The 22683-nt window shown below is 34.2% G+C and overlaps 2 protein-coding genes across 6 annotated transcripts; both read left to right on the top strand.

The window, feature by feature from the left end:
* The first annotated feature begins 316 nt into the window (after positions 1-316).
* Positions 317-9584, top strand: LOC132278525 (uncharacterized). Of its 5 annotated transcripts, none has more exons than XR_009471065.1 (9): positions 317-829; positions 2852-3023; positions 3151-3307; positions 3385-3585; positions 3716-3805; positions 3914-4018; positions 8726-9088; positions 9174-9242; positions 9333-9584. XR_009471065.1 is itself a non-coding variant. In XM_059780332.1 (8 exons), the coding sequence occupies exons 4-7, from the start codon at positions 3577-3579 to the stop codon at positions 8969-8971; spliced, it is 450 nt and encodes a 149-aa protein (XP_059636315.1). In that variant the 5' UTR covers positions 317-829; positions 2852-3023; positions 3151-3307; positions 3385-3576; the 3' UTR covers positions 8972-9088; positions 9174-9584. The 5 variants fall into 5 exon arrangements, 2 of the variants coding, with proteins under 2 accessions (XP_059636315.1, XP_059636316.1); XR_009471064.1 differs by having other exon boundaries at positions 9174-9248; XR_009471066.1 differs by having other exon boundaries at positions 3951-4018; positions 9174-9584.
* An 11116-nt stretch (positions 9585-20700) lies between these two features.
* LOC132276359 (thioredoxin-like protein CDSP32, chloroplastic) lies at positions 20701-21809 on the top strand. Its single transcript, XM_059777750.1, has one exon. The coding sequence runs from the start codon at positions 20773-20775 to the stop codon at positions 21664-21666; it is 894 nt and encodes a 297-aa protein (XP_059633733.1). The 5' UTR covers positions 20701-20772; the 3' UTR covers positions 21667-21809.
* Positions 21810-22683: the final 874 nt, after the last annotated feature.

The raw sequence follows: 22683 nt of genomic DNA, 5'->3' as shown, positions 1-22683 counted from the left end.
TTGCCCCTGGGGGCTTATTTGTCATATTTTCGATCTTTTGCTTCCACATCAGTTCTTGTTGAATTCCACGATCTCATGGAAGGTCACTTTGACTTCTTAGAGTCTTGTTTTCTGTTTTCGCTTCCGCATTTGGATCCGTTATCGGATCAATCTTCAGTTCATCACAGGATACGCTGACCTAAAAATCAGGATCGTCACGTACCAGCGCTTTTCGACACTGGTATTAGGGTAACATACCAGCGCTTTTCTTTTATGCCCTTGTATTAGAGTAATAGTAATAGTACCAGCGCTTAAAATAGAAGCGCTGGTATTGGGATAATAGTACCAGAAGCGCTGGTATTGCCCTTTCCTCCAATTTTTTCTCTTCCCCCTTCCCTCCACTTTTTCCCTCCCCATATTTATATATATTTCGTGCCTGAACTATGTCATTTTTTGGGTCCACTATTACAGATTATTCCACTTCCCTTTTCATTCAATTTCATTTTGGCTACTTCATCCGCTGCCCTCTCTGCTCTATCGCTATCTCGATCTCTCAGCTGCAAGACACTGCTCTTTCTCGATCCATTTAGCAAGACCTTGATTGATGTTTGCCCCCATATAAAGCCCTTTGACACACACACAATCAGACGATTAGCATAAACCCTCACACACACAATCAGACGATCAAACATAAACCCTAGCGCACACAATCAGACGATTCTTGACCAAGGAGAAAGACCGTGTCTCACCGCTGATTCTCCTCTTCTGGTTTTCTTCTCCGGCCGATTCTCTGGCCGAAGTTCGGTCTCTCTCTCTCGGATTCTCCTCTTTTTCCTCTCTTCTCCCTCGGGTAAGTCGTCTCCCTCTTCTCATCCTATATATCTATATATATAAATATATGAGTTCATGTTTGAAAATAAAAAATTTAAGGAGGTTTTGATACATATTGATTTGGGGATTTTGGATTTTCATGAGGAAATTTGGGATTTCATTGTGACGTAGGTCTATATATGGCTTTGTGTTCAATTCTTTTGGAAAAATTGTGACTATGCTTGCATGTATTTCGAATTCAAATTTATTTTGGGGCTGTGACTGTGATAACTGTAATGCCAATATATGTTTGTTTTGTATGTTGAGATTTTGAAAACCCTGTTTTGATATGCATATATGGTCTGTATTTCCAATTTTCATTGGGGCTGTGAATCTGTGAATCCAATTTTCATTGGGGCGTGCAACTCTATGAATTGCATCGATAATGATATATAAAGCTCCTGGAGATGTTTGATGGATGGTTGGGACATTGTTGCTGGTGTCCATGTTTTTGGCTTTATGTTTCTGTTTTTGCTGGTGTCCATGTTCTTGCCAGAATTAAAAAATAAAATAATAATAATAATTAAAAAAATGGTCTACTACCGGTAAAGATATAATGGAGATGCTTATGAAAACCCAAGTTGGTAATCAAAGCTCTAGATCAGTGTTAGACCTGCATTAATTTAGACCATGGTGATACTTGTTGATATTGATTTTTTCCACTTAACGAGAGAACTAACAAGATGCAAATGAATTCTAAACTTGTATGAAACAGGATTGGAAAATAGGATTTACTTAATTGACTTAGTTGAGAAATGTTTGTTAAGTTGAGTAAATGTCTTCTCTGTATTCACTAAATATATAACTTCAAAAGCAAAATTTAGCAAATGTTAAATGTATCTTTTATTTAATATAGAATTCTATTTGAGCTCCAAGATAATATTCAGAGACCTTTTCTTTTTTAGGGGTTAAAATAGACTGAGTGTATCAAATTCTTGTAATGCAATTATCCACCTCTATATACCAAATTAATCAAGGTCTATTGTAGAAATTTCTAGAATAATGGTCCAGAAAATTGATTTCTTTTTGCAAAAATGTTTACTTTTTTTTTTTTTTAACGTATTTTTGTCCTCCATTGTACTTGATGGAATTACTTGATTGATGTTTGCTAACCCGTCTCTCTTTCGGCATTATCTCATCTGAGATTACAAAGTTGAAGCCCTAGGGCTTCAACTTTGTTTTACTTTGTCTCTCTTTCGGCATTACTTTTCTTTTAATGTTTTTTTTTTTCTTTTATGAAATGAATTTTTGGTTTGAATTTTTTTTTTCTTTTATTTCCAAACGAATTTTTCGTGCTTAGTATATATATATATATATATATATATATATATATATAGTTGATCTTTTACTGTACATAAGATTTTTTATAATACAAATTTTGGTTAGGATTGTTTTAGTTTCTCTCTGCAAGACTATTTTGATGTTTGGTTGCTTTGGTTAGGATTGCTTTTTATATCTATATTCATATTTATATTAGCATTGATGTTTGACTTAACAATTGGGTTTAGAAAAATAATTCAAAACAACATAACGGTCTAATTTTAATTAGAATGGTTTTATATAATTTCCATTGAACAACCATAAATACCCTAAAGTTTTGAGGTATTTGTTATTTCTTTTTATTGGTTTTTCCTGGACCGCCTTTTTTTAACAATTTGATTGTATTCTCTTAACTGAATTCTCACTTTTTTGTTTGCTTTTCCAGGAAGGATAAATAATAAGCTGACTTTGTTGATCTTGCTCAACTATATATCTATCATCCATTAGCTATTTTATTCATCGATTCTCGATGGCATTACAGATTGGCTTGTAATCGGTTGCATTAGATCCAACTTAATACTTTGACCTGGAACAAGAGTCAATAATTACCACTGTGTCATAGTTATTAAATTGCCCGTGCTGATGTTTAGATGTTGTGTTGAATTACAATTTTATTGTCTTTTTTTAATAATTTGATTGCATTCTCTTAACTGAATTCTCACTTTTTTGTTTGCTTTTCTAGGAAGGATAAATAATAAGTTAACAATGAAACGAACGGTTAGTGAAGTGGAAAAAGTGAGTGAACAAAATACCGAAGCTTCAACTTCAAAATCATCCCAACCACCGCCGAAGAAGAGACGGGGTCCGACACGATGCAAGAATGTCATAGACGCGAAAACCTTATTACCTTTAAGGTACATATATATATATAGATCATCTTATATAGTTTACATAATTAGACTATATTCAATATGAAGGAGAAAAAATGATTTCTATCTTTATTTTTGTACTAAACATCTACAATTGTTAATTTTTGTTTAGGGTTAATAAGTTTGGACAGCCGATCGGTCCGGGGAGTGGGACATATACTAATTATCTGGGAACACTTGCCCGGAAGGGTGAATTAGCTCCTTTGTGCTACAAAACTTGGTAGGAGATACCTAAACAGCTAAAGGAGGATATGTGGAACATTGTAAAGGTAAAACCCTTCAATAACATTAAAATAATTTTTATGAAAAAAGTGGACTAACATACAACAATTATCACATTTTCAAGGAAAATATGATGTGGGAATCATGACAAAACAGTGGACAATATCCTCCATCTGGAAAAAATAGAGGGGGTACAAGTGAGTTGAAAAATGAATACTACTTAGTTAGGGATACAGATGAAGAAAGATTGGCAAACCCACCACCTAATGTTGAAAAGGAGCATTGGGAATTTTTGGTTAGGCATTGGGGTACGCCTATGGCGAAGGTAATCCTCCATTTATCACAATGTTTTTTGAAGTCAATGAGTTGAATTTATAGTTTACCTGCTTTCAGTCATTATTTTAGGTGGAATGTTCTTTACTCAAAGAACTTTTACTTTTTCTCGCTTTTTGTAGGAGGTCAGCAAAAAAAATAAAGAACGTCGTGGGAAGCAGACAATGATGCATACTACAGGGACAAAAAGCTTTGCACGTGTTTTTGCCGAGGTTAGTTGAAGTTTTTATGGAAAATATAAATTATTTCAATTCTTATGTCTTTGAATGATTATAAATGTTAGTGGTAAATAATATATATCACAATGTATTCTTTTATAGATTGAGGATGACGAAGGTATTCAGCTTTCTCGTGTAGATTTATTCATCCGCACATATGTAAATAAGGATGGCAAAGCTACTGATGCTGCTACTTCGGAGATGATTGTAAGTTTTCACGCTTCCATTTTGCAAAAAGGGGGTCATGTGCCTTAAAGTGACCAATTTTTAAACTCTTTACGTTGTATTAGGGGGTCACGTGCCTTGAAGTGACCAATTTTTAAATCATCGGCCCGTGTGGAGGCAATTTACTTTCTTGTATTTGTTGAAAAGCATGGGAGTATGGGATCATTGTATGTGGAGGCTTCTTGTTGATTGATTTGTGTTGTGGAGAAGAAGTATTTGCTATTTGTTGTTTGTATTAATTTGTTACTCATATATTGTGGCAATAGTTTTTTGAATGTAAACAACTTCAAATATTATATACAAGCTATGTAAAGGGCCACTAAACACTTGTTCATGATGATCATTGTAATTATTGTGATAAACTATCAATTCTACAAGCTTTCAACACTTGGATCTCTTGATTTGCAATTCCCAGTTGATGAGACGCAACAATTTATAGTAGTTTTCAACCACAAATTTATGTCTATATATCTATATTATAGAGTATATAGATATATATGTGTATAAATGGTTTCAATAATTCAATGTAACGATGCTATTACACCCATTTGAGAACTTTATAAATCTTGAACGTAATCATGCTAGATGAATTGGTATTTAGTAATATTGTTATCTCTTCGAAGAACATATCTCTATTGATTTGCATAGATTTCATTTCAATTTAGCTTTTCTAAGATAAAAACATTAATATTTGTTTGAGCATCCTAAATTTTCTCGTATCAAGTTACAGAAAAAAACAAAGTTGCACAAATTTAGAAATATAAGTTATAACTCTGGGAGGCAAAGTTTTGTTATTCTTTTTTAATATTACTCTATGTAATTAGAAATCAATTTGACCACTTTGCCCTATAACAAGGTCGTGGAAGAAAATCAGATTAATTGGAAACAACTTCCACTCGACAAATTAGACTGTCATAGAAAAAATTTATAGCTTGAAACTTATTTAACGAGTTTTAAACTTTTCCTCCCAAACAGCCCACCAAAACTGAAACCATTGTTTCTTCAACCTGTCATAAAAAAAATTCGGGAGCTCGAAGTAAGATATTGCATAAGAGGGTAAGCATAGCTTTTAACACCTTTCTACTGCTAGGCGACAAAAAAATTTCCTTTCCATCCCCTTATTTTCTTTGCAATATTATCTTCAATAAAACTAAATACCTCCCTACCGAAATACTTCTCTTGGCCCCACTCTTTAAGGATATTAAGTAAATCCCTCAACAAACAAGTTTTTTGAAGATGGAAATCTGAGTTGATAGTTTATCACAATATTTCCATCTTCAAAAAGCTTGGCATGTTGATAAAAATTGTTTCAGATTCAATCTCTGCAGATTTCTAATCCAATTCAGATTCTTTTTTTTTTTTTTTTCAGTTCTGAAAAGATTTCCATCTTCAAAAAACTTGGCATGTTGGTAAAAATTGTTTCAGATTCAATCTCTGCAGATTTCTAATCCAATTCAGATTCTTTTTTTTTTTTTTTCAGTTCTGAAAAGATTTCCATCTTCAAAAAGCTTGGCATGTTGATAAAAATTGTTTCAGATTCAATCTCTGCAGATTTCTAATCCAATTCGGATTCTTTTTTTTTTTTTTTTTTTCAGTTCTGAAAAGATTTTCATCTTCAAAAAACTTGGCATGTTGGTAAAAATTGTTTCAAATTCAATCTCTGCAGATTTCTAATCCAATTCAGATTCTTTTTTTTTATTATTTTTAATAGTTCTGAAAAGATTAACTTAGGATAACCCAGACGTAACACAGTGAAAGTGTCAAAGATGACTTGTTGACTAAACTTAATTTTTATACATCCCTGTAAAGTTACCAGAATGGGTCCATGATTTGGGATCTCTCCTGTGCCGCATTAGGAACATTTACAACTTTTATATAACTTCTTTTATGCAATAATATTATATTGTTTATACAATAATTATATTAAATCATTATTTTATGATGTTACATTTTATCATCAAATTGTTGAAGGATACAAAACGAAGGAAAGATCCCTTTAGGTGGGGATCCAGAGTACTCCATTCTCATTTCTCCCTTAAAATATTAGACTGATTTTATACATCATCCAGGAATTTGATGGGTCTCGTCATCTGATGGGTCTGAGTTTGCTTCCAATTTGACATAACACAATGAAAACTCAGTCTTTATCACAAACACTTTGATAGCAATCAGAATGGCGGTTAGCATAATAACGTATTATAGGAAATTATGTAGTTTTGGTTAATGAGCAGATAGATGAAGAGGATCATGTACTTCATGGGGTTTAATGAATCTTATTTAATCATATGCTTCTTTGTAAAGTAATGTGCAGTCCAACAGAGGTTATGCCCATGGAATAAAGTGATTTAAGCCCCCGTCATCTTCCAGACTGCACTGGTTTTCGCCTTTGAACTTTTAATCACATGCAAGACTAGTGTGAATCACATCAACATTTTATCAATTAATGTCAAGTGCCACAGACTCACAGGATTACATATAAATATGGTAGCTTATATAACATTTGACATTGACTAATGTATTCCACCAACAAATAGAAAAGTAGCTTATGGATCCATATAGAGAGTATAAAGCATTATACGTGGCTCATTCTTCTCTGGTGGTCTTGGTTTAATAAAGAAAAGGGCTTGCCACTTCCTTGTCTTTGAAACTTCTGTTCTGAAATTATTTGGAGCCCACCCACTATAGCCGGATCATCCCCCATTTTTTTTTTATTTTTTCTTTTTTTATTTTATTTTATTTTATATATATATATATATCAACTCTGATACACAACTAAGGATATATAGTATGGAATTCATGTATTAGAACTGGAATCAGAAAAAGATTATGTTCAAATATTGAACTAATATAATCCTTAATTCAAATTTTTAAGTGTGGATTTCATACTTATTATGGTACATTTACATTGACATCTAGTTGAATTCAAGGAGGACCTAACAAATACAGAGTAGAGTGTATATAAATGCTAAGCTACAAATTTCATATCAGTGCTCTGTACAAAAACTAGAATATGATCAAAAACCCCTACTTGTTTTGCTAAGGTACCCAACAAAAATAATAATGAAAAAAAGATCAAACATATATATTTGGCCTCATCTCATCAACTTCATTCTGTTTCAATCCCTAGCCTTCCCATCCACTTTGATCAGTTCCAGCCAGTCAATTTTGGAATTTTTAGAGATTGAATTCTGTGTTTTCTTTTTCAGATTTTTTTTTTTAATTTTTTTTTCTTGAGTTTGATATGACTTGATAACATTATTCAGGATCAATGTTAATTAGCTGAGACACAAGAAAGAGGGTATTAATTAGTAATTAAGCTAGGTCCCCTATAGATGAAGCAAGCATAATGACCAGTTGTTACTTTGAAGGGCAAATCAAATGTTAACAAATAGAATGTTCCAAGTGAATTCATTTGAGGTCAAAAACATTGCGCCATAGAAGACTAGATCTAGCTTTGTTAGGAATGCTGTAACTTGACTGTTAGTGAGATGTCTTGTTGTAGAAAAAGCTCAAATCATTCAAACATGGAGACCATGGACTGTTTGCTATCTAGCTCTTGGTGCTACCTTAAAGCTGATAAGATTGATCGTGTCAGATTCTTTCAAAAGCTAAATAAGTGATTCAACTTTGAGCGTGGGGGGGGGGGGGGGGGGGGGGGGGGGAGATGTCTAATGGTTCAGTAGGTTTGCTTCTTGTGGTCCCTCTTGATTACAGGTAGGGCAAAGAAAAAGATATTTCCAGAAAGATTTTTAGAAAGCGAATCTTGTGAACCATAGCGCAGCACTCAAAATCTTTAGATGATATAAAGATTAAAGAAGTTCATGCTGCCGACCTACCAATGGATACCGCCCTGTATCATCCCTTTCACGCGAATATTTATGAAGCTAACACATTCTAAATCATTCCTCATCACAATATTTGTGGTCTGCGTTACAGTCCAACAGAAAATGCATGTGCATATTGTATATATATTTGTTCTGTGTGTGTGTATATATATAGATTAATGACATGATCACTCTGCTAAGGGAATGTTTTAAAAGAAAATGTGTGAAAGTATAGGTTTAAAGTGATTAATTCTGAGCTAGCTTAATAGTGAATTTGATAAAAAAACGTTTTGTTAAACTGCATTGACTGTTGTCTCTTTTTTGGAATTAATGGTAAAGCAAACAAACACACGGCAAACAAACATAGAAACACAACTTTTTGGCCATGCCTAGGCTCGAACATCTCCCTGCTCATTTGTAGCCTTTCAATAGCTCTATCACCACATAACACGTACGAGAAGGAGGACGAGTACATTTCTAATGATCGACATGAATTTGGTGGTGATGTTGGGTTTGCAGATTGTAATTACAGGGGAGATCATTGACATGTGAATTGTCTGGCATGCATCAGATGATAAGACTACTAATTTGATTTTTCCTCTTCTATAACGACTCGATTAAAAGAACTACTAATTTGATAAAAATTTGATTTTTTTTTTTGCTCTATTTACTTCATTTAAATCCTTTTGTTTTTGTCATGAAAGCTTAGGTATATATATATATATATATTATACATGCACATGTATATTTAAGTATTACATGTTCATAGCTTGTTGGGATTTCAGTTCTTTTGTGGTTTATTTAGAATCTAGGGTTTTCAGTTCTGGATGTCATGGTAGTTCAAACTTTTTTTTTTTTTTGGCAGGAAAACATAAGAGAACTTCAAAAAAGTTACTCTGACTTGTCTATTGGCAGCTCCAATGATTTGTTCTCCATTGTGAGGGGAGAAGAGAGAACTGGTCGTGTGCGGATGCTTGGCTTCGGGCCTACACCAAGCGATGTTTGGAGACCCTCTCCTAGTAAAGTTGAACTGATTAATAATGCTAAAAAATCTCAGGAGGAGGCACGTGCTACACGTGTAGAGTTGCAGGAGACGATTTCAAAAATGTAAGCTGACTATGACAACAAGTTGGAAAATTTACGAGCCAACTACGACAACAAGTTGGAAAATTTGCAACAACAGGTGGCTATGCTAATACAGATGTAACAACAAAATTGTAATGGACAGGTATATTTATTATTAGTTTTACTCTTTACTAAATATATGTTTACTTATGCCAAGATTTCATATATTTTGTGTTGTTATTTTGAAGGATTCTGATTCTTTAAATGCTCCTCCTAGAGTATCTCCAAATCCATTTTCTAGTCGTGATGCCAATTCAGTTAAGGTTATGAATTTTTAATTTCTTTTATATATATGTTAAATTTTCATTTATTATAATGTGCGCTTAATGAATTTATAAAAAATGTAGGGTAATTCAAATCAAATGGGCAAGAAGACTTGTTGAAGTTGAAGTTAAAGTTGAAGATGGGGTCGTGGTTGTGCTTTTTGAATTTCCTTTGCCTTGGATGGGTTCTTTTTGAAAAACTTGTACTACATTTGTTAAAAATTCTTAATTCTTTTTGTGTGACATTTAGTACCTTTATCTAGATAATTTGAATGATATTTTCATATTGGCACCTTAACTTGTGGTTGTATTAGTATATATTTTTTACTAGCTTAACTTTTGGTGGTATTAGTAGTCAATTTTGATGGTATTTTTCATATTGGCAGGGTTAACTTGTGGTTGTTTGTAAAAACAATTTGGATGGTATTTTTATATTGACTTGTGTTAGGATGCATTTAGTAGTCGTGAAGGGGAAAAAAAATATTTAAAAAAAAAAAAATTCAAATAACCCTTTACCAGTGCTTTTTCAAAAAGAGCTGGCATAAGGGAAAAAAAATATAAAAATAAAAAAATTTCAAATAACCATTTACTAGCGCTTCTCCAAATCTTCAAAAGCGCTGGTAAAGGCCTACCAACACTGGATTTACTAGCGCTTTTGAAGGCTTTTACCAGTGCTTTTGAGCGCTGGTAAAAACCAAAACTGTTGTAGTGTGATGCTTAGGAATTGTTTGAGGCCCTAAGTGAAAATTCTATTCAACATGCTTCTTCCTCTAGGTCTAGGTCCATTCCTGGTATCTATCAAGTTGAAAGTTTGTATGAAGTAAAAAAATCTAGAGAGCTTGCCACTCAAATGGAAGTGTTGAATCGAAAGTTTGACCAAGTTTTGTCAGTTGTAAGTACTATTAGTTCTTCTTAGCATTCCTCTTTCCCAAAAGAAGTGTGTTCTGTTTGCGCTAGTCTATCTCATTATGCTAACAGTTGTCCTCTCTTAGGTCACTCTTTTGAAAATCCACAAGCATAAACCAATGTTGCATTCCCCAGTTCGAGTTATAATCCAAATTTCAATGCTTATAACCCTGGCTGGAGAGATCATTCCAATATATCATAGCAGAATCAAAGCCAAGGCCATACTGTTCCCCAATCTGAGGGACAGTACCATAATTCATCCATTCCTCTACAAAATAATTCTTTCAATCAATTTTCCATCTACTCTCCTCCTCAATTTAGGAACCAAGCTAATCATGATCCTCCTCCTCCTAGGTGCTCGTCTGAATTTGAAGAAAAGGTTTTGGCTGCAATTAATGATTTTAAGTCCACCACTCAATTGGTACATTCCTATTCCCAATCTATAGCCAAAATAGAAGTTTAAGTTAGGCAAATAGTTAAAGTGTTGACTCAAAGGGAGGAAGGCACAATGCCAAGTCAGCCAATTGCAAATACAGTCAAGCAACCTTACATGATTGATGAGACTACTCCTTTAAGTTCACGTCATGAGCACGTTAATGCCATCACTACTTTGAGGAGTGGAAAGATCATTAATAATCAAATTGAGGAAAAAAAGGTAGAAAAAGAGAAGCGTATAATTCCTATCAATCCCATTCTTCCAAATCCACATCCCATAGATGTTCCCTCACATCCTATTCCATCAAGCTCCACAGGAGATGAAGGTGGAGTCATTTCTTCATCTACTCCCAACCTTGAGATAGCTTATAAGCCAAGAGCGCCTTTTCCTAAACATCTCAAGGGACCCTCTTACTTTGGTAAGCAATAAGAGAAAATCCAAGACATGATGGATGTCTTCAAACAGGTAAAAGTCAATATTCCTTTCCTTGATGCTATCAATCAAATCCCTGCCTATGCTAAATTTTTAAAAGACTTGTGCACCCAAAAGAGAAAATCGAAAAGCCAAGTCTCTAAGAAAATCTATCTCACTGAGCAAATTAGTGCACTCGTTCAGCATAGCACTCCTCCTAAGTTCAAAGATCCTGGTGCTCCTACCATACCTTGCATCATTGGAAACAATATGATAGACAGAGCACTTTTTGATCTTGGAACGAGTGTTAATCTTCTTCCTTACTCGGTGTATGAGCAATTAGGCTTGGGAGAGCTTAAACCCACATCAGTAGTGTTGTAACTTGCTGATCGATCTATCAAGCAACCACGTGGGATCATTGAAGATATTCTCATTAAAGTGGATAAGTTTTATTTTTCGGTTGACTTTCTTGTCGTGGATATAGAACTTGTTCACGATCCCAATAGATATATTCCTGTAATCCTTGGTTATCCATTCTTAGCTACAACAAATGCCAACATTAACTGTAGGATTAGGGCTATGGATATTTCTTTTGGGAACATGAAGCTCAAATTAAATATCTTCAATGCCACTCCATATTACTCAGAGAAAGATGAGTGCTTCTTTATTGATGTTATTGATGAGGATTCAGTCACCATCTTTCCAACAAAAGATCCTCCTCCTTTGATTTTGAGTCCTCCTTGTCCTTCTTGTGAGTCCTCTTACAAACTTGAGCCTAAGCCACCACCGGATAAGCTTGAGTATTCTTTCATGGGTCTTGATGGAACCACAGTGGTTCCTCCTGTTTCGAATTTTATAATCACCCATAAGACTGATTTTGGGATGAGGGAGATAATTGAGTTGTTGGATACAGGCTAAGGAGTGGTGTATAGTCGAGCTAGTAACATTAAACTTAGCATGTTGTCGAGCTATCGACTTTAAACTTAGCATTTGTATGTTTGTACCATAGTTTATTTTTATTCTTTTCAGTTTTTCTAGGTTTTTAATTTTTTTTGTTTATTTCTCTTTTATTTTTCGATTAGGTTAGTTTAGGTTTGTTTTTAGTTAAAAATAAATAAATAAATAAAAAGTTTGTCTTGTGCATAATGATATATATCTGTTTTACTCCATATGCTTACTACTCTGATGTGGGCTGTGAAATGTGATTATTTAATAGGTACGAAGGACTAAGTTTGGGGGTGAGGTGACGATTTCATTCCTCTGAGCTATCCATTCTTGATCCTTGTTGGTTCTGCGTATTTGGTAATATCTTTCTATCTTTACATCTGTTTTCACACGTTGAGGACAATATGCATCTTAAGTTCGGGGGTAAAATAGTGCCTTTTTAAAAATTTCTTGTTGATATATTGTGCACAAGAAGATGCAATTTAACTGTTTAGGCATGATTTTGAGTCTGATAATTGTTGTGATGTCTCTATTCAGTTTGATATTGGTTAAAGATGGTTTGTATACCAAATTTATGTTGAAAATGAATTTTTGAGAATTTTTGAAATTAGTTGGTGGCCTGTGGTTCACTTTGTTAGGATGATTATATTTTGATGATTGAGATCTCTGAAATACTTCACTTTGCACATATTCACACTTGCATGAATTTTGTGGGGTATAAACTATAAGTCTTGTTTTGTTTTATGTTAAACTGAGATGAGCAGGTGAATTTGATGATTTTGATAACCAAGGTATAAAAAAGAAATAGAAAGAAATAAAGAATTGGTATGTATGCAACAAATGAAAAAAATTCTTCACCAATGTGAATGAAAAAAAAAAAAAGAGAAGAAAAAGAAAAGAAGTAGAAAATTGTTAAGTTTAGGTCTGTACCTAGATTGTTTGAGCAATTAAGTCCTTAGGGGTGTATTCTGACACCTAATGCCCTAAGACCATCTGGTTTGGGAGTCATTGGCTGAAAGCTTGTTACATAAGGAGTTTAGGTTGCCTAGATTACTTGAACAATTAGGTCCGGAGGGGTGCTTTATCACTTAATGTCCTAAAACCGTTTGGTTTGGGAGTCATTGGCCGAAAGTTCGTTACATGGGTGATTTAGAAAGCTTAATAGATCTGAGCATTACACAGTATCCTTTTTGAAAAATGCATAGCTGAAGAAAATTAAAAAATAAATAAATACCTTGGGAATTGGAATTTGAAAAGTTTGCCTGTAAATTGAAGGATAACATGGAATGAATACAAGTATGGATAGTAAGCCACATGTTTGAGATTGTGAGTTCACTTTTAAAGGGTTTTGGAGATTGAGATTATTGAATAAATGGTTAAACTGGCATATGGGGACCATAGTTACTAAACTGAGATTGAAGGTTTGAAATTTTTCCTAATTAATATAACTTGTTATACTTGTTGTAATTGACTGATTGATGCATTGCTGGGACATCGTGATATAAAAACAAGTTTGAATGATCTTACCGTGCAATTAAGGCACTGATTTGAGAAATTTATGGGTATCTTTACTGGAAACCCTCACGAGACTACAACTCGTCCACTAGGGGTAACCTAGAGGTTTAAAGGCTTGTTGCATAAGCTAAATGCAACCGTGATTCCCACGAAAGCAACTTTTTAGTTCTATATTGCTAAGGGACTAGCAATATGTAAGTTTGGGGGTGTGATGAGCGCTGAATATTACATATTTGAGCCTTTAAATACGCATATGTTATGATCTAAAGTGATATATCTATCCTATTTTATACTGATTTATGTTTATTTCATGTTTTTAGGTGTTTTCCTAAAGAAGCAATTAAAACCGGGCTTTTATGATGAAAAGAATGATAATGAAGTTTACCGCGTCGTTGTCAGTCATTCAAAGCAAGCTGAGAGCTTAAATGGTGAAGTTTGGAAGAAGTCAGAATCCAAAGCTCGAGCCCAAGGCATTGAAGCTCGAGCCTTGCACCTTCAGGCTCAAGCCTAACCAAGGGTGCTTGAGCCTAACCAAGGGTGCTCGAGCCTGACCAAAGGGTACTTGAGCCTTGACCCTTAAGCTCGAGCACAAGGCGTCAGAATTTGAAAGAATTGATTTCCAAGCTCCCAGACCTCGTGCCAGACCTCAGGGATCGAGCATTAACACCTAAAGCTCGAGCCTACAACCCCAAAGCTCGAGCCCAACACCTTGGGATCGAGCACCATGAAGAGAGGATCAAACACCATCAATAAAAAGACGTTCCGAATAATTTTTGCTCCCAGAGCTCGAGCCTGAGCTTTAAGGCTTGAGCACGAATCGGAAAACTCAAGCACCAACACTTCGGGCTCAAGCAAGGATGAAAATTCTGAATCCGCTTCAGTATTTTGGACATAACTTTTGACTTAGAACTTTAAATTAAGAAAACTCAGCGGTTCTGGAAAGAAGACTCGAAGCACAACGTTTTTGTCTCTAATAGCCATCTCGAGATTTGTACTCTAAATGGGTCAAAAGCGCGTTACAAAGTCAGAACAATTTGCTGGCAGGTGATGCTCGAGCCTGAACCCAAATGCTCGAGCCTGAACCTCAAAGCTCGAGCCTAGTACTCTAGAGCTCGAGCCTGGCCGTCCTGGAAGTCTTAAATACATGCGAGAATGACCCAAAATCATATTTCTTTGTTTCCTTATGGGCCCAGATTACCCTAGAAGACCTAAAAGCTCATCCAACCCCGTATTAGAAGTTAATTATTCTATAAAAGGAGGCACAAGGCCATCAATATCTCTCATCCATCGATTGCTCTCTCTCATATCTCTTTCTCACGGCGGCTTTTAGGTTTCTGAAGAAGAAGATCCAAAAGGAGTTTTGGCGGTCCATGACGATGAAGACCACAACAACATAGATGATATCTTGCGTCGTCATGAGTAGCGGGCATTGATGTAGCCCGAATCCGAATATTATGGTTTGATTATTCTATACTTTGGGAATTTATTATATTATGTATTTTGATTGCATGATTTTGAGTAATTACTTAATTCAATTGATTTTTAATGATTACATAGTTTTTGAGTAATTAATACCTTGTCTTAAATTTAATTATTCTTAAATTATATTCAACCCATTCTTATGAACAATATCTGGCGGAGTCCTGCTGGACATACGAATGGAGATCATGCAATGGTGTTCAAACATTTTTCATGAATGAATGTTTTCATAGTCTATGCCTGAGAAAGACGAGTTATACTGCAAAATTAGTTAAAAGTAGGTAGGTAAATAATTCGTGCCAACCGAAGATAGATTATTATTAATTGAAATTCATGAAACATCTTTCTTTAAATCTGAATTAAATTAATGTTATTGAGTTTAATTCCATATTATACATAATTATTGAAATCCCAAGGTTGAATAGTTGACCATAGTATGAGGTTCGTGATGAAGTCAATCCCTAAGTATTTCTTCTCTTGATCTCAATCCTTTTATTCCGTTTATTTTCTTTTACTTAATTAATTTACTGTTTATGTTATTGCATAACACAACAAATCAAATCTTCCTTCTAAATTAAAATAGTAATTAATTGAAGACTCGATGAACCACCACAGTCATTGAGGTTCAACACCCTCAACATAACCCTATCTTACAAGGATTCGTTCTATTGCGAATGGTATTTTATTATTGATAAATAAAAACGCACATCAGGTGTCTCATGTGCTAAAAAAAAAAAAAAAAATTGTGAAATGGCCAAGATGCCCCTAGATTAGTTAAGGGCTTAAAAACTCAAAAAATGCAACTTTGTACCAAGTATACATTTGACCCTAAATGCATTTCTATGTTGAAACGAATGTGCACGCAAGTGTAATAAATGATTCTAAGCGCGGGGGAATGGTCCACGGCTCCCTAGAAGCCCCGACTCAAAATCCGACCCCCCGACGGTCAAAAATAATAAAAATGAACAAGAAATGGGAAATTTGAAAACCAAAATTAACAAATGATTTTAAATTACCGTTTGACCCTTAGCCACACTTCAAATATGATTAATGAGACCCTATGAAAGAATAAAAATGGAATTCCCACACCCGATGCAAATATGGTGAAGTAATGACTTGTCATTTTTCAATGTTTTCATAACATTTCATGAAATCAAGAATTATATAAGATGCAATATAAATGTCATTGGCCTTCGGCCTCATCTCACACAAGTCAAATACATCGTAAAAGGTGTACTTATGTATACATTACATATATGGAATCAAATATACAAGTTTAGACATATAAGGCTACAAAATAACATTTCATTCTAACAATTGCATGAAATGAAAACTTAAAAGCTACAAGTCATCCAAAGTATGATGAACATCACGAATCAAGTCTTCATACCTGAAACAAATTCCCAGTAACTTCGGGGTGAGTAACATAAAGCTACTCGTAGGAAATGAGTATGCATTGACCTAGCATTTTACAAAATTATCACCTTAAGGTGAAACAAGTCAAAGGGGCTCATGGTACCTAACATCTATGTCAAGATGAGACTCAGGGAGTATCCTAAGCTACCTTAGATCATTTCTAGCATAAATCACATCATTCATGCAATTTAAACAGCGTAGAAGCATGTTATACAAAACAACAAGATATAGATTCTCAAAGTCCTCAACTTGAAATCTAAAACACGAAAATAACTAAAGTGGATCATGCCACCTAATGTCTATGTTCTAAATGAATCTATAGGATCGTTCCTAAGCTACATTTGAACATCAAAACACAAATCACAATATCGATGCAATTTAACCAACATTGAAACTTTCAATACAACACACAAAGCATGATTTCTCTATGTTAACATCTTGAAACTCAAAATGGGAAATCAATTAAAGAACACAAGTTACGATATCATCTAGTTATCAACTTGAAATGAAATGCGAAATCAAACAAAGTGGATACTTGAACATCACGCCGAATCAGACCGACACCTTAATTACTTTAGGGTTGCTAGCCTATGGGTAACCTCCCTATGTGCGCACTAGACTGTAGAGGGACAATCCCCCGTACTAGAACCATGTTCTAGCCGTAGTCAAACAACGACATTCCCAAGTTTCCAAAATCAATAAGTTGTGCAACAACGTATATATCAACAGGAATATACAAGATAATCAATTACCTACCAAACACAACCCAAATTTGGAAACACATACAATACATGCACTAAGTCCACAACTACTATGGCATGACAAATGTCGAATCTTCAGTGTGCGATTCGTCACACGCTATAACTATATATTTCAATATTGAAAACATAAACTCATGAATCTAATACAAATCCAAAATCATGATTTAAACATATAACCAATGTTAAACACATGATTAAATCATTAACACTATAGAAACGGAAATTAATTAAATAAACTAATTAATTTCTCTAAGTTTCAAATTTCAATCAAATGACCCCTAATTAACACATGTTAAACAATATTGCATGATCATTACATACATCCATTCAAAATCTTAATTAGGTCAATGAACAACAAAGTAGAATTTAATTAAATCATGATAATTAAATCTTTAACTTCTAAAGCAACTTCAAATGGTCCCAAATTAATATATGCTAGTATACATGTCCTAGTTATCACCAATATCAAGTTAAAAACTTAATTAAACCAATGGAACCTTTAAATAGATTTTTATTAATCCTTTTAATAAAAATCTCTAAATTTTCATGCTCATCCAAATGTTCGAAAATTAAAGTATGTTAAAAAGCATGCCAAGACTTAATTTAATAGCATATCACAAGTTAATTCCATGCAAGGTATGACCAAAATAATTAAACTTTCACAAAAGAAAATTATTAAATAAAAGTTGCAATCTTTATTCAAATAATCCCAATTTAATATATGTTAACAAACATACCAAAGCCTAATTTACTAGAATACCACAATTTAATTCTAAGTTGAATATCATCATGAGAATTAAATCTTAAATATAGAAAATAATTAAATTAAATTTTAGATTATGAACAAAAGCATGCATACAAGTTGTATAAGCATCAATAGAATGCAAGACAACAAAAATAATAACCTATAACATCCCCTACCTCAATTTGATATGAAAATCTCAAAAACCATCAAAATACAACCCCTCTGAATCCGACGAAACTTCGGGATTTTGTCGGGGACAACACGGTGAACGATAAACTCCAAAGAGGACATACCAAAATCCTAACTTGACCAAAAACCCGAACTCAAAAAATGGCCAAAAACGGATTCTAATAAGGGAGAAAGATGGACGTAGTCAAGACAAACATAAAACACAAAGGCACTACGACTTTTTACACGAGGGAAGAAGGTTTAATTGAGAGAAGAAGGGTAGCAGCACCCTTTGGGCTGCCATGGGTGCTGCTAGACGTCCATGAAGAGAGGGAAAGATAACTTTTTAATTTTATAACACCCTATATATAGAAAGTGCCCCGAAAGGATCCTACCGGGTCCGGAAAAGTGGAATTTGAGCAGACAGGCTCAAATGACAAAACTCTGTGAACGAAAAAGAACTTAAATGAGAAAATATGAACAACGAAAGAAACGGCATCAAAAACTGAGTCCCGAGTAGAGAGATATGCCCCGAACAAGTTTGGCGGCAACTAAGGTTATAAATCCCTAAAACTGGGAAAAACGTCCGGGAGGAAATTCTAAGAGTACACGACTCGAAAAAATATTTAAATGAATCTCGTACGAGGATCCAGGCTCAAAACGAGATATTTTTGCAATAACTTTCGTCAATTGCACAATGGCCCCTCCAAAAAGGGTTAACTGCACTAATGACCTAGAATGAAAATATATTCCAAAAATATTTTCTTAAAAACCCCTGAAATAAAATATCTTCAAAAGATATTTATGAAAAGCACCCCAAGAAAAGAAAAAGATTCTGAAAAATTATGTATCAATGCCCATATGGACACCGAGAGCAACCAGAGTACTTTACTCCAAAAGCAAAGATACATATTTCGTGGAAACCACTTAGAATGAAGATACGTGAAGTCAAAAACCAACTCTGAACACAAAAAGTGAGGTTATGCCAACAAAGTGAGAAACAGGGAAAAAACAAAATAGGGAAAAGGACGAAACGTGAATAGTGTCAAAAAACGAAAAATGCGAAAATGACTCGGTCTTTAAAGGAAGTTGTCAATCCAAAGGAAAGAGTCTCAGAAACCATTTCCGAGTACTCGAGACAACACTAAGTGATGAGAAACCAAATACAAAATAGAAGAGACAACGAAAAATATTTATTCGTAAAATTTGAGGAAAAAAAGAAAGGAAAGAAAATGACCGGGTCATTACAGCGATTTCCGACGACAATGGTCGAAGCGACGGACAAAGACTTGTAAAAAAATGCGGTTCAGTGGTGGTTGATTTGCAGATCTTAGGACCGGATTTTTAGGTTGATGGCGGTGATGGGTGGTGATGGTTTGGGTTTGATTTTGCAAAACCCAACCTCTCCGGCAACCTCTTCCCGATTGTCTGCAACCTCCACCTCTCCCTTTGTGAAATGGGCATCAACAAGATAGGGGTATTTTTGGAAGAGTAAAAGGGTAAAATGGGCATTATATTAATTGAGGGTGTTTTTTGCACAAATTAAAAAGAATAGGGATGTTTTTTGTACACCTTTTTAAATAGGGGGTAAAATTGCTATGAAATATATACTTCAGAGGTGTTTCTTGTACTTACCCCTAAAGAGTATATAACTAATTTATATTAGAGTTTTGCTATTTCGCTCCATAATACAAAATCGATACTTCACCGACTTCACATTCCAGTGTAAAAATAGATAATTTAAAACCAAAATATAAAATAACTTTCAAAAAAAATAATAATTGAAAATTTAACAAAACAATAACTGTGATAAAAAAAACACAAAACAAATTAATAAAATAAGAATTTAGATTGTTCAATCATCGATTTTTGTTGATATTCAAAACTTCAAAGGAAATTTTTGTTCTAAATTTTATAAAAATTAATTTCTTATAGAATTCTTATAAAAACATTCCAATAAAAATAAATAAAAAGAAAAGAGAAAGTGATAGAAATTTTAGGATAATAAGGTTATGGAAAGAATCGTACTTTAGTTGGAAGGATTTTAAGATAATCATGTGTTTGAGTTGAAATTTTAAGACAACTAAATTTTTATGTGAGTAGTATCGGGATTCTATAGTCAATTAAATTATTTTCCTTTAAATTATATACAAATTATATTTTGTTAAATGCTAATTAAAGAAAGAATTAGGCAATTATAGATTTTACACCATACATGTTCCCTCTGCCAATCTCCCTTTTTTTAACTAGTAATAATTAATTTATTGTAACCCCTTGCCCTTATAGATATATATACCGACATACACTTTCCATAAGAATAAATATATATGTAATTATTTTACTTAATTCAATCAAAATAAAAAACAAACTTCTAATATAAACTATTTTGTTATTTTGAATTACTAACTCAATGTAAATCTAGTTTTCCTTTTTATTTATTACACTTCTAGAATTCAGGAGTAAACCCAGCCAAAAATTCTGCTTTCTTGAAGCCCAAGCTGACTTCAAGCCCTGCACGAACAACTGGGCTGGGCCGAAAACACCAACTATAGAAGAATATTACATAACGGAGAAAGGAATGGAAATAAAAATCTAGCCGAAGTATATACGGATGATATGAACCACATACCTAACGAGTGGATGTGGTTTTTGATCATAAGAAGATTTCATTGCACTCCCCCTCTGCAACACACACACACTCACACTCACACTCACACACTCTCTCTCTCTCTCTCTCTTCCCATGGCTTCAATCACAAACTTCTCGGCGAAACCACCCTCATCTCCCCTTTCAGTCCCTAAAATCAATCCCATTAACTCCCATTTTTCATTCCTTTCATTCTTTACCAGACGCAAACCTTTAGTAACAAAACTTGACAAAGGCCGTGACCACTTCATTGTAAAGGCCACAGCAGCATCAAAAACCAAAAAAACAGATCGTGATGAAAGAGTTCAGCAAGTTCATAGCATAGAGGAATTCGACGAGGCCCTTCGCATGGCCAAGAACAAGCTTGTCGTGGTAGAGTACGCCGCTAGCCACAGCTTCCATAGCAGTAAAATCTACCCTTTCATGGTCGACCTAAGCCGGACGTGCAGCGACGTTGAATTCTTGCTCGTGATGGGTGATGAATCCGACAAGACCAGAGAACTTTGCCGGAGAGAGAGTATCGAAAAAGTCCCCCATTTCAGCTTCTACAAAAGCATGGAAAAAATCCATGAAGAGGAAGGGATAGGCCCGGACGAGCTGGTTGGAGATGTGCTATACTACGGTGACAACCATTCTTCTGTGGTGCAGCTGCACAGTAGGGAAGACGTGGAGAGCTTGATTGAAGGTCACAAGGTTGATAATAAGTTGATTGTCCTTGATGTAGGGTTAAAGCACTGTGGACCATGCGTGAAGGTTTATCCGACGGTGATTAAGCTATCGAGGCAGATGACCGATACGGTGGTTTTTGCACGGATGAACGGAGACGAAAACGACAGCTGTATGCAGTTCTTGAAGGACATGAAGGTGGTTGAGGTGCCAACATTTCTGTTCATCAAAGAAGGTGAAATATGTGGAAGGTATGTAGGTTCTGGTAAAGGGGAGCTTATTGGGGAAATTCTCAGATACCAAGGTGTTCGTGTAACATATTAGTCAGAAAGTTATATGTTATCTCAGACATCAAAAGGAAATTGAATATTCAGGTTCAAAGATTGATGAGGGAATTGGTAATTTGATAAGGATGTATATCATTGAACCTATAAATTCTAATCATATCTTGGTAGCATTTTCTAGAATATCATTTGAGACCTTGTTTTCTTTTTTGGTCTAAAAAAGAAGAAATATTTCTTTTCACCCGTTGCACCTATAATGAATGGTTGGATACACCTGTTGTATCGCGCAACGAGCGCAAAAAAGTTTTTCTCATAAAAAAACAAAAACTTTTTAAAAAAACAAAAACTTTTTAAGGAATAATAAAAATACATATAACTTTTTTTTTTTTTTTTTTTTTTTTTTTTTTTTTCCAGAATCTAAGAACACTGAAATGAAACAGAAACAGCAAGAAGCTAAAAGCAGAAATGCCTTATCCATGCAATTGCATCAAATCCAACAAACTCCTAAGTGAAACAAATCATTTTAAAATAAGCAGAGAACAAATCATTTTAAAATAAGCAGAGAACAAATAACATATCAAAAAAAATTCAACCAAACTACCTATAATTCAGCTACAGGTCGATCCAATTCCATCAAATCCAACCAACTTCTAACACAGAACAAATAACATATCAAAAAAAATTCAACCAAAATACCTAAAACCGGTCAGGCAAAATTAGAACCAGTAAGCAAGTTCTAAGCTCTTTTTTTCTGTCAACACTTGTCAACCCCTAAACGAAATCAAAAAGTTAAAAATCTCCTTGGCACAACTTATCTCTACCATTCATCCTTTTTGGAAATACCCATGTCCCAACTGAACTGATCAACTTTTCATATTCAAAAGTTACTTACAAAAATGTATTTAAAAAAAAAAAAATCAATTAAAATTACATTCTAATCCTTATATTCGAATCCAACTGACGCATCTAAACCTTAAAACTAAAGAAAAAGTTATTGAATCCATTTGATAATTAAACCATAACAAAGCATAAAAGTGTATCCAAAATGGTATTGCAT

The sequence above is a fragment of the Cornus florida genome, unplaced genomic scaffold (assembly GCF_030987335.1).
Source record: "Cornus florida cultivar Cherokee Brave unplaced genomic scaffold, ASM3098733v1 CherokeeBrave_3.0.0_Hap2_Chr10, whole genome shotgun sequence".
NCBI lineage: Eukaryota > Viridiplantae > Streptophyta > Magnoliopsida > Cornales > Cornaceae > Cornus > Cornus florida.
The sequence above is the reverse complement of the archived record's forward strand: the minus strand, read 5'-3'. Positions and strand labels throughout refer to the sequence as shown.